This window comes from Hylobates moloch, unplaced genomic scaffold (genome assembly GCF_009828535.3).
Source record: "Hylobates moloch isolate HMO894 unplaced genomic scaffold, HMol_V3 SCAFFOLD_154, whole genome shotgun sequence".
Lineage (NCBI taxonomy): Eukaryota > Metazoa > Chordata > Mammalia > Primates > Hylobatidae > Hylobates > Hylobates moloch.
Genome location: NW_026652429.1, coordinates 43,719 through 60,541, shown reverse-complemented (window position 1 = coordinate 60,541; position 16,823 = coordinate 43,719). Strand labels below are relative to the sequence as shown.

Genomic DNA, 16,823 nt, shown 5'->3' with positions numbered 1-16,823 from the left:
AGGCACATCACAATTCCCTGCACTTGGGACACCAGACAGCACTTCAGCGCCAAACCTGGGAGCCATATACAACAGCAGAATCACCAACAGGAAGCACACAAATAGGAAAAACGTGACACTAACTAGACAGAAAGGATGCGTGCTCACAGTACAAGGACGAGAGCAAGAAGGCAGTGTAGTTTGGTTCGGTCTCAGCTGCAAACATGTGTCAGGGAGCTCAGGTTTGTCTCCACTCTGTGCATGCCCAAGAATGACCATGAAAACACCACGAGTGTTGATTTGGGGGACATGAAGTTTAGTGAATAAGCAAATTTGCAAATATGGAATCTGAAAATAATGAGGATAGGCTGGATACACACAGGCAATGCAATGGCTTTTAAAATGACAAAATGATGTTCAACCTCACGATTTACTGGTGAAATGTAATTAAAATTACTATTTGACACCTAAGATGCTGGCAACATTTTAAGTTCTGATAATACCATGTGCTAGGAAACATGAGGAAATAACAACTCATGTGTTGCAGGTGAGGCTATGAATGACTTGGCCATCATAGAGGGCAATCTGGCCATTCCTGGGAGAAGTGGGAGATGCACACCTATAATCCTGCTTCCTGATCTCTGTCCCTGGAGGACTTTTGCCCATAGGGACAAAGAGACGTGGGAGGGACAGTCACTATAAGAGGGTCCCTATCAGTGAAAAGAACTAACCATCACTCGGCAGTCAATGCGTGATTCAAGTGGAAACTGACTCACAGAATGGAATATTGTATATTGGTTAAAATGAATTTAACTATGTATTAACATGGACTTTCAGACTGGAAAGGTCTCCACATCAACCTCCCAAAAAAGTCTAGTTATACATCATTTACAAGAGACCTACATAAAACAGAACACAAAAAGGTGAAAGACTAAAAGAGTGGGACAGGAATCATAAAAACGGTTCCTGGCAAATGCAAATTTAAAAAGCATGTGGAACTCTATTATTGTCAGGCAAAACTGAATTCAAGGCAAAAAGCCCTAAAAGGGACTGTAAAAGAAACCAAAAACCCCCACAAAAACCTATATAACCTTAAAATACATACAAAATATTAAAAATAGAGAACTAATAGAAACTAGCACATCCAGAAGGAGTGTGGGTGACTTTCACAAATCTTCAGGTATCTGGTACTCATGTGGACAAAAAATATATAGATATTTTTAATAACATACTTAATCTCACAGATGAGTCAAGAAATGTGCAGCCACATCAAAGCACACTTATTTTTGAAACAACAGGCAAGATTCACAAAAATGGACCGTATCTAACTGGTTACAAAGAAAAATCTCAATAAATTATCAAGAGTAAAACATAAACAGCCCATATTCACTAATGCAACAAAAATCAGAAAACAGTATCAAACAACAGAAGCCTAAATGCATAGTGGAAGCAGGGAGATGGTATTCAGAGGAAACTTTACAGCTTTAAATACATTTATTTAAAAATTTAAAAATGACTAGTAAAAATTACTTTTTCAAGAGGCTGGAATGATATAAAAGATCACTTGAATCACTGCATACACCGGAATAGCTACACTTAAAAAGGCTGACCACACCAATGTTGGGAAATATGTGGAGTGATCACAAGTCTCCCACACTGTGGGTGGAGGTAAAAAGAGTTTAGGAGAAGGCCCAGGAATGTCTTATAAAATTAAGCACACACATGCCCTATAATGCAGCAATTCTACGCCTACGTAACACTAACAGAAATGAAAATACATGTCCACAAAAAGTATAGAGTATTCCTATACAAGGAACTTTATTCATAGTAGTCAAGCCTGGAATCTGCTTAGGTGTCCTTCAACAGGAGAATAGATAAATCAACGAGTATGTTCATACAGTGAAATGCTATTCAGCAATAAACAGCTGTAACCTACTGATACGTGTACAACACAGATGAATCTCAAAAGCACTATGCTAAAAGGATGCCAGGCTTAAGTGGCTACATGCTGAAGGATTTCATTTCTGTGATGTTTAATAACAGGAAAATCTAGTCCATTACTTAAAAAATCAGAACAGTGGGTGCCTGGGGTAGAAGAGAGTTGACTAGGAAGTTGCACGACGGAGCCTGCAGGCGTGACAGAGATTCTGTACCTGGATAGGGTGTTTGGATTGCAGAGATTTAAGCATTTGTCAGACCTTATAGTGCTATACTTAAGATGTGTGCATTTCATTGGTATGCAAATTTTAACTGAAGAAGAAGCAAGAATCATAAACAGATACTGAACTCTCATTAATGATATATATGCTGAAGTATTTCAGGGTAAATGTACAAATATCTGCAACTCAGTGAAATGAATGAAAAATTAGATGGATTGATGGACAGATGGAGGCTGGATGGAATGATAAGTGATAAAGTTAGCACAGTAAAATGTAAATGCTAGCATCTAGCTGGTGAGTATACAGGAGCCCACTATAAAATTCTTTCAACTGTATGTTTGAAATTTTTCATTATAAAATGTTAAGAAAAAGAAAACACCTCAAAACACAAAGGAAAGTAGTCCTTGATAAGAAAATTCAATTTAGGTATTAATTCTCACCAAACTGACCTAAAAATTCATTGTAATTCCAATCAAACTACCATCAGAATTTTTCAAGGAAATGATGACATTCTTTAACAAGACATAACATGAAAAACAAATTATTCATTTGTAAAAGTTTTAATTTCTATATGATCAAGAAATAAGACATAAAGAATCATCAAAATTCATTAAGAAGCAATGTAAAGGAAAAATAAGCAAAGAATATGAAGTGGCAATTGACAAAGAGGAGACATGAGTGCCAAGCAACGTGCGTCCACATGCTCAGCCTCACAGTAACCAGGGAAATGGAGAACGAAGCAGGTCATTTATTCATTTTTCATCCTTCAGAGTGGCAGAAGTTAACAAGTTTGGAAGTCATCTTATGGAAGATAAGGAGAAATGGGTCCTTTGACGTCGGGAAAGTAACCTACGAATGACCATTTGGCAGTATCAGTTTTAAAAAGGGGATGCCTGTGCCCCTGAAGTTTTTCCTCTTCAGAATCTCTCCTAGAGAAACCCAGCCACAGGTCTCAGGGCCAGGGAAGGGAGACGCAGTGGCACAAGTGGCTGAGACGAGGCTTCCCTGATGGGAATGCCCGTCACGATGGAACAGTCACATGCTCTGCACATGAGTCCAGAAAGAGGGAAAGAGAGCATCTGGAAACTTCAAATACACTGAGATGGAAAGATTTCTATGAACACTGTTAACTAAACATGTCAAGTATAGCATCATTTATGTAAAAACGTACATAAAACTGATGAGGTATTTCTTTTTAAAAATATTTTTATGTTTATTGTCAAATAGCACTGCAGAAATTTCTCACCAATAGTGTATGGGTAAGCATATTTCTTCATTGCCCCAGTGATACTGAGTAATTTATGTGCTTTCAGACCCTTTTTCAAGTTGATTGTTTTGTATTTCCTTAGGTAGATGTATGTATGTACTGAGTGCCTAGAAACTCCCTGGATGATTTACCTTCATGACAAGGGAGGCAGGAGGCCTGGAAAAGACGGGAGGTCAGGCGGGACTTTCTGAAACTGCCCCAGTCATTTACATCAATGTGTGGAAATCCATACTTAAAATGAGAAGAAAGTCAATGTAAAAATAATGTGAAATAATTTATATGAATATATATATAAATTTACAATTTGTATATAAATATATGAATATGTTTAATATTTGTATAACTATAGCTCTATAATTATATGATATATTTACAATATATTATATAGTTACATAATATATGTAACTATATATAAGTGAACTACAAAAGTTTTATTTATAAAATACATAAATATAGGCCAGGTGCAGTGGCTCATGTCTGTAATCTCAGCACTTTGGGAGGCCAAGACGGACGGATCACTTGAGGTCATGAGTTTGAGACCAGTCTGGCCAACATGGTGAAACCCCGTCTCTACTAAAAATACAAACATTAGCCAGGTGTGGTGGCGCGCATCTGTAATTTCAGCTACTCGGGAGGCTCAGACACAAGAATTGCCTGAACTTGGCAGGCAGAGGTTGCAGTGAGCGGAGACCGCACCACTGTACTCCAGCCTGGGTGACAGGGCGAGACTCTGTCTCAAAAAATAAAATAACTAAAATAAAAGACATAAACATAAAATAAGAGAAAACAATAGTTCAGCTTTTGAAATGACTTATATGCCTTTTCCAAAGCCCCATAATTGTGCTCATGATGCAATTTCTTCTTTCCTTACTCCGTGTCTGAAGGATTATTAAGGAAAAATGCTCCATCACTATTGCTTAGCACAGAATCTTCCCAAATATCTTCCCTCTAGGTCAGGTGTGGTGGCACACACCTACAATCCCAGTGATTTGTGAGGGCGAGGCAGGAGGATTGCTCGAGGCAAGAGTTTGTGACCAGTCTGGACAGCATAGTGAGACCCCCATCTCTACAAAAAATAAGAAAAAAGTATCCAGGTGTGTGGTGGCACGTGCCTACAGTCCCAGCTACTCGGGAGGCTGAAGGGGGAGGATGGCTTGAGCCCAGGCGTACAAGACTGCAGTAAGCTGTGATCGTGCCACTGCACTCCAGTCTGGGTGAAAGAGCCAGGCCTGTCTATTTGGGGGGAAAAAAATCTGCCCTCTGCAAGCAAGCTGCTGATGTCTGCTGAGACAGGTTGCCGCCCTGCCCAGCATCCCAACGTGGTGTTGCAGCACATCATGGGTGGGTAATGGGTACAAGGCCCAGGGAAACAGAAATCAGCCAACACTGCACACTTTACCAACCACATAGTGTTGATGCTATTGTTCAGAACATCTCAGAGTGAAGCACTGCTCTCCAATATGTCTGAGGAGGAAATGCAGGAGACCCAGACAGTCACTGCTCATCTTAAACATAGACAATGGAATGAGCACTCCTCTGTGTACACAATGGGAGACTGTGGGCAGTTCAGAGGGGACTCTCCCAAGACAGCCTGGCCACAGTGGAACAACCTCGTACTGGGAAACCAGAGGGCTGAGTTCAAAGCCACTGCTGTCAGCAGCTCGTGAAGGAGTGTGAGCCTGGCTGTGAGCCTCGGTCTCCTCATCTGCAAGGTGGGGTTGAGACTCCTGCCCACTGTCACAGGGTGGCCCAAGGCTCAGGGGCACACATTTATTAAGTGCAGCTGGTGGTGCTGGGATTTCAGAGTGAATTATGTCCCTGTTTCCAAACGTTCTAATGAGCCGGGATCCTTCCTGGTGCCCAGGCAACCTGGCCTGTATATTTATACTCCTCTCAGTAGCCCTGTGTAAGGTCATGATCACAGAAGGAAATTAACCATTTTTGTTTTTCTGATTTTTTCTGTACAAAAAACATGAAAAATGTAAACGTTTCCCAACCCTAAGCAAGCACGTGGCCATCCCTGTGTGAAGCCCAGCCAACTTCTAGCAAATTCGGCAAAGACATGAGCTGGCAGGATTTAAAACCCGGATTCTTACATAACAAAAACCCTCAGAGCAGCAGAACATGGTTTGGGGAAAACAGATACTTACTGAAAGTTATGATTTGGACTGTGAGTTGGACCTAAAAAGAGGAAACAAAAAGACAAGTTATTAATACTCCGTGATTTGGAATACAACCTTCTTTAAATCAGGCCAGTGGCAAACAGGCTGAAGCCAGGGGGCTCACTGGTGGGCAGCTGTCCTTGGGCCTCAGGCTCCACTCGTGATCACGTCAGCAAGGCTGGAAACCACACACAAGGGAAGGGGTACTTTGTCACTGAGGGTATCTTTGTTTTTGGAGTTTTTGCTGTCCTTACTCTCTCTCTTCTCATCTAGTCTTTACATACAAAATCTGTTTTACTACTTGTGATCGGATGGCGTGGGCTTGGGTGGCAGGGCCGGGGCATTCACTGCCTGGGAGTTTTTCACAGCTGGGATGAAGGGGACACATTCCTTCCTGCCACTTAATTCCTTCAACAGGTGTGACGAGCACAGAGATTCAGAATCTCTGGTCATCGTGCTCAGCTTTCTCCCCACCCCAGCCAGGCCAGCCTCAGGCCCTGCCCAGCCGTCCTGCAGTGTAGCCACCCTCCCACTGACACCTGACCTCCTAACACACGGCCTTCCTGCTAAACACCTCGGCTCTGCATGTGTGCCTGGGATCCAGGTCTGTAAACCACTCCATCTGCACCTATTTTCTTTTTGTTCTTTTTTTTTTTTTTTTTTTGAGACAGAGTTTCACTCTTGTCACCCACGCTGGAGTGCAATGGTGCGATCTCAGCTCACTGAAACCTCCACCTCCCAGGTTCACGCGATTCTCCTGCCTCAGCCTCCCGAGTAGCTGGGATTACAGCCGCCCACCACCATGCCAGGCTAATTTTTGTATTTTTAGTAGAGATGGAGTTTCGCCATGTTGGCCAGGCTGGTCTCGAACTCCTGACCTCAGATGATCCGCCTGCCTCGGCCTCCCAAAGTGCTAGGATTACAGGTGTGAGCCACCGTGCCTGGCCCTATTTTCTTTTATTACTAGTAAATGGGTAACAGGTCAAGCTGGGCCCTGGGGCACATGGGGAAGGCCCTTGGGAACGGTTTCATTGCTCTCCCCTCATGCTGATTGGTGTGTGTTCGGTTTCAAATAGCAACTGGACCTCTTGCTCGGTGGCTGGGAACCTTCGTATCTGCTAACCCACACAATTTCACTGTCCAACTCACCCAGCCGCACAAACAGGACACCAGTGGCAGTAATGGTCTTCATCCCGTTGGTGGCCACGCACTGGTAGTAGCCAGTGTCTGTTGTGTCCAGGTCCTGGATTCGCAGTCGTGAACCGTATTCTGTCTTCCGGATGATGATCCGCCGTGGCTCCTGCACCACCGGGGCATCATTCTTCAGCCACCGCACGTTAGGGGGTGGGTTTCCCGCCACCTTGCAGTGCAGAATTGCCGTCTGGCCTTGGACAATGGTGATATTGTTTACTGGCTCCAGAAAATTCAGGAAGTAACCTGCCAAGGAGAGCAGTCACAAAAGAGCAAGATTCAGTGAGGGCTGGAAGGAAGGGCTACCTGGGGGCTCTGTTATGAACTTTTCCTAGGGAAGGTTTCGATTTTCTGTCACCTACTAAAATAGGTTCTTGTTATCTGTGGTAATTATCTTGTAGAAAGCTACAGGGAACACTGAATTAGTGAATACTGAACAACTGCTCTTACGGGAAATACACAGTCAAATTCCTGCGAGCCTCTCGTCATAATATTTTCATCAACCAACCAATATATAACCTTGGTTTATGTATGTTTCTGTTTAAAGACACCATATTCAATATGTACTGTTGATTTCTTCACATTGAACCCATGACGAACAGCCTCATAACTCATGCCTGAACGAAGCTTCTCTCACACACATTTTTTTCTCCATAAGGCAGGTCGCAGCTTTCTTGCACTTAGGGAACAGCAGACCACTTCAGCGCTATGCCTGGGGGCCATCAGAAACAATAAAATCACCAACAAAAAGCCCAAATATGCAAGAAACGTGGCACTAAATAGACCAAGAAAAGGCCACTTGTTCACAATTTGAGGGCAGAAACCAGGGAGCCGACCATCGCCTTGTTCAGCCCCAGCTGGGACACAAATTTTTCACTGCCTTGGGCATGTGTCTGTGAAACGCCACAAAAGCACCATGAGTATTGATTTGGGGGTTACAAATAGACTTTAGGTATTAGGTGAACTCACAAATACAGAATCTGCAAATGATGAGGACCAACTGTGCTTCTCTTTCCAAACACTACATCTAACCCAGGTTGGTCAAAATGATGTAAATTCACACTCAGAAAGTCCCTCCTCCCCGCCTACCACATCATTAAGCACAAAGCCACAGAAGTAAAATACAAAAAAAAGATGTGTGACAAAACATGGGCATCCCCAAACCAAGCTAATCACTGTCCTGTAAACAGAACAGAAGTTACGATGCTGATGAGGGGAGCTGAAGGCTTTGTCCTGCTACACCCAGGTCCAGAGCAGACAGAAGCAGTCCCGCGCGCACACACTAGGGGGCACACAGGGTCTTAAAGCACCCAGAATGGGGAGTGAGTGGGCTGCTCCTAAAACGGGAGCTGGAAACACTGCCCTGATATGTGGGGAGCCCAGTACAGCCACAGGCAGGAGCTCTAGGGGGCAACGCCAGGCTACAGGGAACAAGGGGAAGTGAAAGGGACAAAGGAGGAGGGATGCGTGTGAGTATGCATGTGTGGTGTTTGTGTGGTGCACATGTATGTGTGTGCCTGCACACGCAGGTGTGTGGTGTGGTCAAGAGGCTGGAGGACTACTCTGTCTCTTAAAAGGAACATGCAAACTACAATTCTGTTAATATAACATGTAGGGAAAACTAATGTTGGACAAGAAAGTTAATCATCAACATGAACTTATATCAGACAAAGCTAAAACAACACAGCAATCTGAAAATGACTTCAAAACAGATATATTCATATTCTGAATCTTTTGGCTCATTTCTGGTTGGCCTTGATCCTTTCTTTTCAAGTGAAGTTGAAAGATGGCAGGCATCTGTTGTTACAGATTTAACTGGAAAATTATAGTATTTCTAGTGGACCCTAAGGGTAAGAAGTGTTGTAGGATCCACCAGCATCTGGGGAGGTGGAGGTGATGGAGAGGTGGCGGAAGCCAGGCGGTGGATTTAAGATGAGGAGACTGTCTTCATTCTCGGGACAGTGGAAACGCACCTGTCTGCAGAGTAGTCATTAATGAGCAAAGACCACTACTTATTATTAACATCATTAGGTTCTACCTGGATACTCTCCTAGCCAACCCTTATCCATGCACTGAATTAAGTTATAGAAGGTAATTCTTATTGACAACATAAAGCTGGAAGGTCACTAAAATGCTGATGACAACTCCTTAAAAAGATAGGCTGAATCAGGCAGGGTGAAGTTCTGTATGTATGATCTTCATGAACTCAACCATACAGGCACAGCATGGGGAATCTGCATTCCCCATGCTCCCGTCTACTGGATCCCATGTCTTTGTTTCTTTGTTGAATGCAGTATCTAATCTGCTGTGACGATGTGCAGTGGTGGTTTTGATATAATCTGGGCTGCCTGTCCCAGCTCATCATTTCACTGTGTTCTGGCCAGACTAGCATTGAAAAGAATATTGCTAAATGGCCAGCAGCTATACCTGGGAAGGTGCTGAGGCAGTGGCATATAAAGGTCTGCCCAGGTGAGAAGGGACCAGGGTAGAGTCTCACGGACAGCACCACGTTCCAGCCAGGCCTCGAGGCAGCCACCTTCACATTCTACTGGAAGCTCAGTGGGACCAAAACTCAGATGGGGCCATCATTAGGTAACCTGATAATTTATGGCTGTCTCCCCAAGTAGGTGAGTAAAATTGAGCCTTCAGAAAGAAATCAGAAAGACAGATAATGGAGAATAACTAGATTATATCCACAGTATCAACGCTCTCAAATTTTCTCTAACCTCCCCAACACTTCTTCCCCACTGGACAGGGAGTCCCTTGCTCTCCCCAAAGCACAGCAAGCTGGTTCCTTGTTGTTCAGTTGGCCAAGGCCACTCCTCAGTGTTCTTTGCTGTCTCTCTTGTATCACACCTGCTGAAATGTCACCTCCATGGAAGGTGTTCTCTGGCTGCCCATCTAAAACAAGCTCTATTCACTTCTAACCTTGCCTTCCCCCTCCCCACTGAATCACTTGGCTTGTTGCCGTGGCAACATCACATTTGTTAAATTATGATGACTGAAGTATGTTTGGACATTAAGAAAAACAACTGTGGGCCAGGCACGGTGGCTCATGCCTGTAATCCCAGCACTTTGGGAGGCCGAGGCGAGCGGATCACGAGGTCAGGAGATGGAGACCATCCTGGCTAACACAGTGAAACCCCATCTCTACTAAAAATACAAAAAATTAGCCGGGCGAGGTGGCAGGCGCCTGTAGTCCTAGCTACTTGGGAGGCTGAGGCAGGAGAATGGTGTGAACCTGGGAGGCAGAGCTTGCAGTGAGCCGAGATCACGCCACTGCACTCCAGCCTGGGCAACAGAGTGAGACTCTGTCTCAAAAAAAAAAAAAGAAAAACAACTGTTACTTTTTGGGGGCAATATTCTCAATTTCATGGCTACTTTTCTCTTCTAAATTTTAAAATCATCCCAGGAAGTTCCATTTTAAAAGTAGGACTTTAATGGATAATTTGCATAAAACTACTCACTTCATGATATTGAGAAAGCATGGTCTATGTATCTATTTCAGACCTTCTGAAGTATTCAGAAAAGCTTTGTAATTTTCTTAATATAGATCTTCACATATATTTTTAGGTAGATTTCTAGCTGCCCTCTAATTTTTCTTACTGTTGTAAATACTTTTTCTCTCTATTATTTCTGTCTAAATGACTTTAGGTTTATAGGGAAACTATTAGAGAGCAATCATCTATATGGTGTACTAATTTCCTATGGCTGCTGTGACAAGTTACCACAAACAGGGGCGTAAAGCAACACACATCTTTCATCTTACAGTTATGGGGGTCAAAGTCCTCACATCCATGTGACATGGGCTGCCTTCCTTCCAGAGGCTCTGCGTGAGAATCACTTTCCTCAAACCTTCCCTGGTTTCCAGTGAAACCAACCCAACAGTCTCATAGACCAGTGGTCCCCAGTCTTTTTAGCACCAGGGACCAGTCTCATGGAAGATAATTTTTCCATGGCCTGAGGTAGGGGCAATGTTTTGGGGACAATTCAACAGCATTACATTTATTGTGCACTTTATTTCTATTATTACTGTATTGTAATATACAATGAAATAATTATACAACTCACCATAATATGAAGAATCAGTGGGAGCCCTGAGCTTGTTTTCCTGCAACTAGCGGTCCCATCTGGGAGTAACGGGAGACAGTGACAGATAATCAGGCATTAGACTCTCATAAGTGCACACCCTAGATCCCTCAGATGCACAGTTCACAATAGGGTTTGCGCTCCTATGAGAATCTAATGCCACTGCTGATCTGACGGGAGGTGGAGCTCAGGTGGTAATGTAATTGATAGGGAGTGGCTGTAAATACAGATGAAGCTTCATTTGCTCACCTGCTGCTCACCTTCTGCTGTGTAGCCCAGCTCCTAACAGGCCACGCACCAGTACCAGTCCATGGCCGGGAGGTTGAGAACCACTGCCATAGACAGTTCTTTAGGATAAACATAGAAATTGACTCCTCCTCAGGAAAGGACCTCTCAGTATCAAAGAATCGAAACTCACCAGATCATCACATCACATCCAGACAATAAGACACTAGGCCCCTCAATCATCAGGATGGCTTCCTTACCCCTTCCATGTTCCTCTTTTCTCACACATAGCTACCTTTCTTCCCTGCTATATAAAGCCCTCATTTTAGTCAGACAGGGAGATGGATTTGAGGCTGAGCTCCCATCTCCTCAGCTGCATCACCAGATTAAAGCCTTCTTTCTTGGCAATAATTGTTGTCTCAGTGATTGGCTTTCCGTGTGGTGAGCAGCAGGACCTAGACCAAACCCTGGTGTTTCAGTAACATTAGGGACCCCTTCTTTCCTTGGCCAGTGGTTCCTCATTGCATCACTCCAACCTCTGCTTCCATTGTCACATCTACTGCTGAATCCAGTCTTCCAGCCCTGGTTTCCTAAGGACCTCTGTGGTTACACTGGGCCTACCTGGATAAGCCAGAATGATCCTCTTATCTCAAAATAATTAACTTAATCCCATTTGCAAGTTTTTAAAGATCTTGCCACTTTACTCAGCTATCTTAGTTATAACGGTTTCTCAGTTGAATGCCTTGGATTTTCTACATAGATACCATCTTCTTCAAATAACAATAACATAACCTTTTTGCTTTCAAAATTCATATCTCCCGTATCTTTTTGCCTAATTGTTTTTTCAACATTCTTTTTGATTTAAAAATGTTAAATGCTAAAATGCTGCAAACATACAGAAAAACACAGCTATCAGACAATAACCATGAACAAAACGTATAAAGATTTGACATTAATTTTTCCCATATTTTACTTTGAACACTTAAAAAAATTCTAGAATACAACCAAAACCTACTCTTGTTTATTCTTCTCCAGAGAACTTGTATGCATCATTCCAATGCATATTTATATTATTTCATATTTTTAGAAATTTTCCCTGAAAGGTCATATTTGCTAGTTGATTTCATCCATCTATGTTGGTTGATGTGCTCCATTTATTTTAATTACTGTGTAATAGAATAGCCCATTATACAAACAAACCACAATTTCTTTATCCATTTCCCAGTTGAAGGACAGTAAGCTGTTTCCACATTATTGCTATTATAATATTTAATGACCACCTATATAGATGTCTTGTCCTGTGCATATACAAGAGTCTCTCAAAAGTACATACATGACTGGATAAAGAAAATGTGGTACCTATACACCATGGAATACAATGCAGCCATTAAAAAAAATCATATCCTCTGCAGCAACATGGATGCAGCTGGAGGCCATTACCCTAAGCAAATTAACACAGGAACAAAACCCAAATACCTCATGTTCTCACTTATAAGTGGGAATAAAACACTAGTACACATGAACATAAAGAAGGGAACAACAGACACCAGGGCCTACTGGAGGACTGAAGGTAGGAGGAGGGTGAGGATTTAAAAACTACCTATTGGGTACTATGCTCATTACCTGGGTGACAAAGTAATCTGTACACCAAACCCCCATGACACACAATTTACCCATGTCACAAACCTGTACATGTACCCCTGAACCTAAAATAAAAGTTGGAAGGGGAAAAAACGTATCCATTTGGATGTGGTGTCATACAGTCTTGAAATCTTTCATTGATCTGAGTCTCAAAAGTGCTTGAAACAATTTGTACTTCACTAACAATATCTGAGTTAAAGTGCTTCCCTACAGCTGTGCCGGAATTTGGCGTCTGGGGGCTTTAAAATATTTGCCAATCTGATGGACATAAAATAGTTCTGCACTACAGTTTTAGTTCACATCTTATGAATTCCTCATGAGCTTCCACATCCTTTGGAATATTTCTCGTCATTGGGGCTCCCCTTGTGTAACTGTCTGTTCATCTCTCTATTCTGATGCTTTTTCCAACTTCTGTAGTTAATTCATTTTATATCTTTTTCCTTTTCTATGTATGCATTACGTGTAAAATTTTCCTTCCACTCTTCTTTAGCCATCCAGTAAATTAATCTTCACATCATTAGTCAGACCCAAATATTGTGTAATATATCTTATGACATTTTTCTTTTAGCTATGAGTTATTTAAAGTGTGCTTTAATTGCACTGTTGTCACAGAACATGGTCTGTGTGATCACAGTTCTTTGAAGCCACTGAGATATGCTCTGCAGAGTCAGCTTCCTGAAGATGGTCCACATATGCTTAGTAAGAATGTGCTTATTCTACGTTCATGGCAGAGTTTTAAGTGCCCATTTGATCAAGTTTGTTGATTTTGTTCATATTTTTAATATGTTTATCTACTAGTTTCAAAGACTTCGCATTCATCAAATAGCTTTTAGCAATTCAAGTTGAGTTGATATATGTGAAATGATGGGGCTGGATGCATTCCCAACTTCAGTTTTATTACATCATTTGGTCCATATATCACTAAGCAACAATTCTGCCTAAAAGATCATTTTATCTGATATTATTATAGCCATCCTCAGGGAACCTTTGGTTAACATAGCCCTACTTTTATCTTTTTAATATCTTTATCGTTTTTATGATTCTGTATTAGACATAACTCTTATAAGTGGCATATAATTTTACATTTTGAGTCTACATTTTTAACTGATGAGTTTTATTTTTAATGTTTCCATTGCCTTTTATTTTTTCTCTCCTATCTTCTATTGGATTCTTAAATTCTCCATTTTTCCCCTCTGCTTATTTGAAAATTATACATCAGTGGCTATCTTAACTACTTTTTGTAGGCATACCTAATTTAGCAAAGTCCTCCAATTACAAAAGACTTTAAATGCTATGAGCTATAATATAATCACTTACACACACACACACACACACACACACACACGTTGAACTGCTTCCTAGTGCTTAGATACACTCTGATTTTAAGCCTCCAATTATTGTTATTTTTACTGTCAGAGTATTTTGAGATCTACCAACTTCTTTCCTCACCAACACTTCTTGCATCTCACTCCTTCCTCTTAGGTTCAATTGAGCTCATCCTGAATAACATTCATTCTTTGGGTAAAGGACTAAGGCTGTAAACACTCTTAGTCTTGGTCTAAAAACATCCATGACTTTCACACTTAAATGGTAGTTTAGCTGGGTATAGAATTTGAGGCACTACTGTCCTCTGGCTTTTATGGTGACTGTTGAAGTCCTGCAGTTCTTGTTCCTTTGCAAGTATTCTGAACTTTCCCCTTCTTAGGCTATTTTCAATATTTTTCCTTTGTCTTTGCCATTCCAAATTGTCTATCATTAACAGTAAATTTATTTTTATTTCAGCCTCCTCAGGTCTCAGTGCTCTTCCTCAAATCTGAAGATTTGTGCTTTCTATCAATTCTATAAAACCTCTATCAGTATTTCATAAAATATTAAATATCCTTCTAGATATATGTTGGTTTTCCTCATATGATAATTCCACTGTGCTCTCTACCTATTTTTAATACTCCTTACCCTTTTTGTCTTTAGCTATGTGCATCTACCCTGTAACATACCCATCAACTTTCTCATTTCATGGACTATATTTTTCTTTTCTAGAAGATCTATTTGTTTCCTTTTCAAATCCACCACTGCTTTTCCTTCTATGCGGTTTCTGTTTCCTCCTTTCATCTTTAATCCTCTGGCTTCATTGTTTACTAGCTTGCCACTCATCCTGGGTCTCGCCAAGTGTGCTGTGTAATTTTTTTATTGTAAGGCTGGTTTTTCTGAGGGAATCCCTTGAGGACTGGGTTCCCTTGACAGGCAGTGCCAAGTTTTATCTTAACTTTTTGGCTTGGAATTTCCTATAGCATTCTGGTAATGTAAATCTGGCTTCCAGAGGTGCCGGTCCCAACTGATTTCTCATGGGAGACCCTTCTGTGTTTCCCATCTGGAGCCAGGGTGGAGGCAATCTCTCATCTCACCTCCAGGGACTGACCCCATGGCAATGTGCTCATCCCTCTTCTCCAGGACTGCAGCTCGCAGGTCTCCTAGCTTCACACGGAAGCCTGTCAACAAAGCTTCAGTTCTGTGGAGGCCACGGGTTCCCTCCTGGCTTGGTGTGGAAACCCAAGGTTCTTGATGAAACTGGACCTAGCTGAATCATTTCTATATTAGGGATGATATTTCATAGGCCTTATATTAGGGTGCACAAAATGTACATTCCTTTATTTTCCTAAAACCAAGCTAGATTTTTCTCCTAACCCCTCATTTCTCCTGATTAGAAGAAACTTCATCCATCCAATTCCAAGTGAAATCAGTAACTTTAGGTTTCTTATTTCATTTACTCTCCATCAGGATTTCCCTACCCCTGCATATTCTCAAGGGTAGCATTTATGTTCCCGAGCCTACTCTGACATTAAAGCCCTGGAGGATTTGGTGTGTCCGTGTCTTGGTGCTCTCTCTGCTCTGTGGCCCACAGACATGTCCACATGTGTGCTATGGCCATGTGGTGACACCACTTTTCACTGTTGGTGAGCTCATGTCACAACTCTATGACTCCTTCAGAATTCGGCCCTTGGTCTCAGATAAACTCTTCTTGAGGACTTAGGAAAATCGGGCTGTTCTCCAAAGCTGCAAACGTAGTGGGCTACCTCAAGTCGCTTCTGCTGTGGCAGCCTAGGGCTGTCACTTATAATTCTGCTTCCTTTCCATTCCTGGCTCCTGGGCATTTCTCCATCTCCCTTGCACGTTCATATAAGCATTTGCATATTTTACTAGTATTTTATTGAGCATTCATATGTAATTTACGTGGGAGGGCTGCCAAATGAGTCTGGTCCACCATTTTCAACGTCATCGATTCTCTAGGGGCCAAACATGAAAGCGGGAAAGAAAGCTCTCTAGAGATTAAGCACAATATTCCTTTCTCCCTTGGTGTTTAATTTATAGCCAGTTATTTAGCCTCTCTTGGCTTCATTTCTATTATGTGCAAAATACGGGGTTTGTATTAACCATTTTCTAAGCTCTCCTCCAACTCACAAAAACATTCCTTTGTAGCTGCCCCAAATCTCTCCAGAAACAATTTGCCAGGCCAAAAGGAGCCAGGCATGGCTGACTGAGGTTTCGGCTCGCTTAGATTTGGGCAGCACTCACACTCCATAGCGTTACACAGAACTCTTCCCTTTTAATTGATCCAAAAAACTTTCCCTTTCTAACTTAAAAGTGGCACAGCTTTAGCAACTGATGATACAGGCTCATCTCCCCAGCGCCCAGGCCAGTTCTCTGTGCACTGCAAATCTCTGGACAGGGAGCTGAGTCCAAGCATTAAAGCAATCCAAAGGCAAAGTAACAGAGGAATCCCATCACCAGGGAACACTGCTCTGCCCCACAGTCACAGTCAGATCAATGACTTACTTCTTTTTTTTTTTTTTTTTTTTCAGGCAGAGTCTTGCTCTGTCGCCAGACTGGAGTGCAGTGGCGTGATCTTGGCTCACCGCAACCTTCGACTCCCTGGTCCAAACGATTCTCCTGCCTCAGCCTCCCAAGTAGCTGGGCTTATAGGCATGCGCCACCACACCCAGCTAATTTTTGTATTTTTAACAGAGACGGGGTTTCACTATGTTGGCCATGATGATCTTGATCTCCTGACCTCGTGATCTGCCTGCCTCGGCCTCCCAAAGTGCTGGGATTACA

General features: G+C 42.2%; 1 protein-coding gene across 1 annotated transcript in view; it reads right to left on the bottom strand.

Annotated features, from left to right (window-relative positions):
* Window positions 1-5,537: 5,537 nt before the first annotated feature.
* The window catches only part of LOC116464063 (tyrosine-protein kinase transmembrane receptor ROR2-like), a 28,265-nt gene continuing 16,979 nt past the window's right edge, over window positions 5,538-16,823 (bottom strand). Inside the window, exons 3-4 of the mRNA XM_032147347.1 lie at window positions 6,717-7,004; window positions 5,538-5,586 (exon numbers count right to left, since the gene is read on the bottom strand). Coding sequence (XP_032003238.1) covers window positions 5,552-5,586; window positions 6,717-7,004 — 323 coding nt within the window. The 3' untranslated portion in view covers window positions 5,538-5,551. The remainder of the gene's footprint in view (window positions 5,587-6,716; window positions 7,005-16,823) is intronic.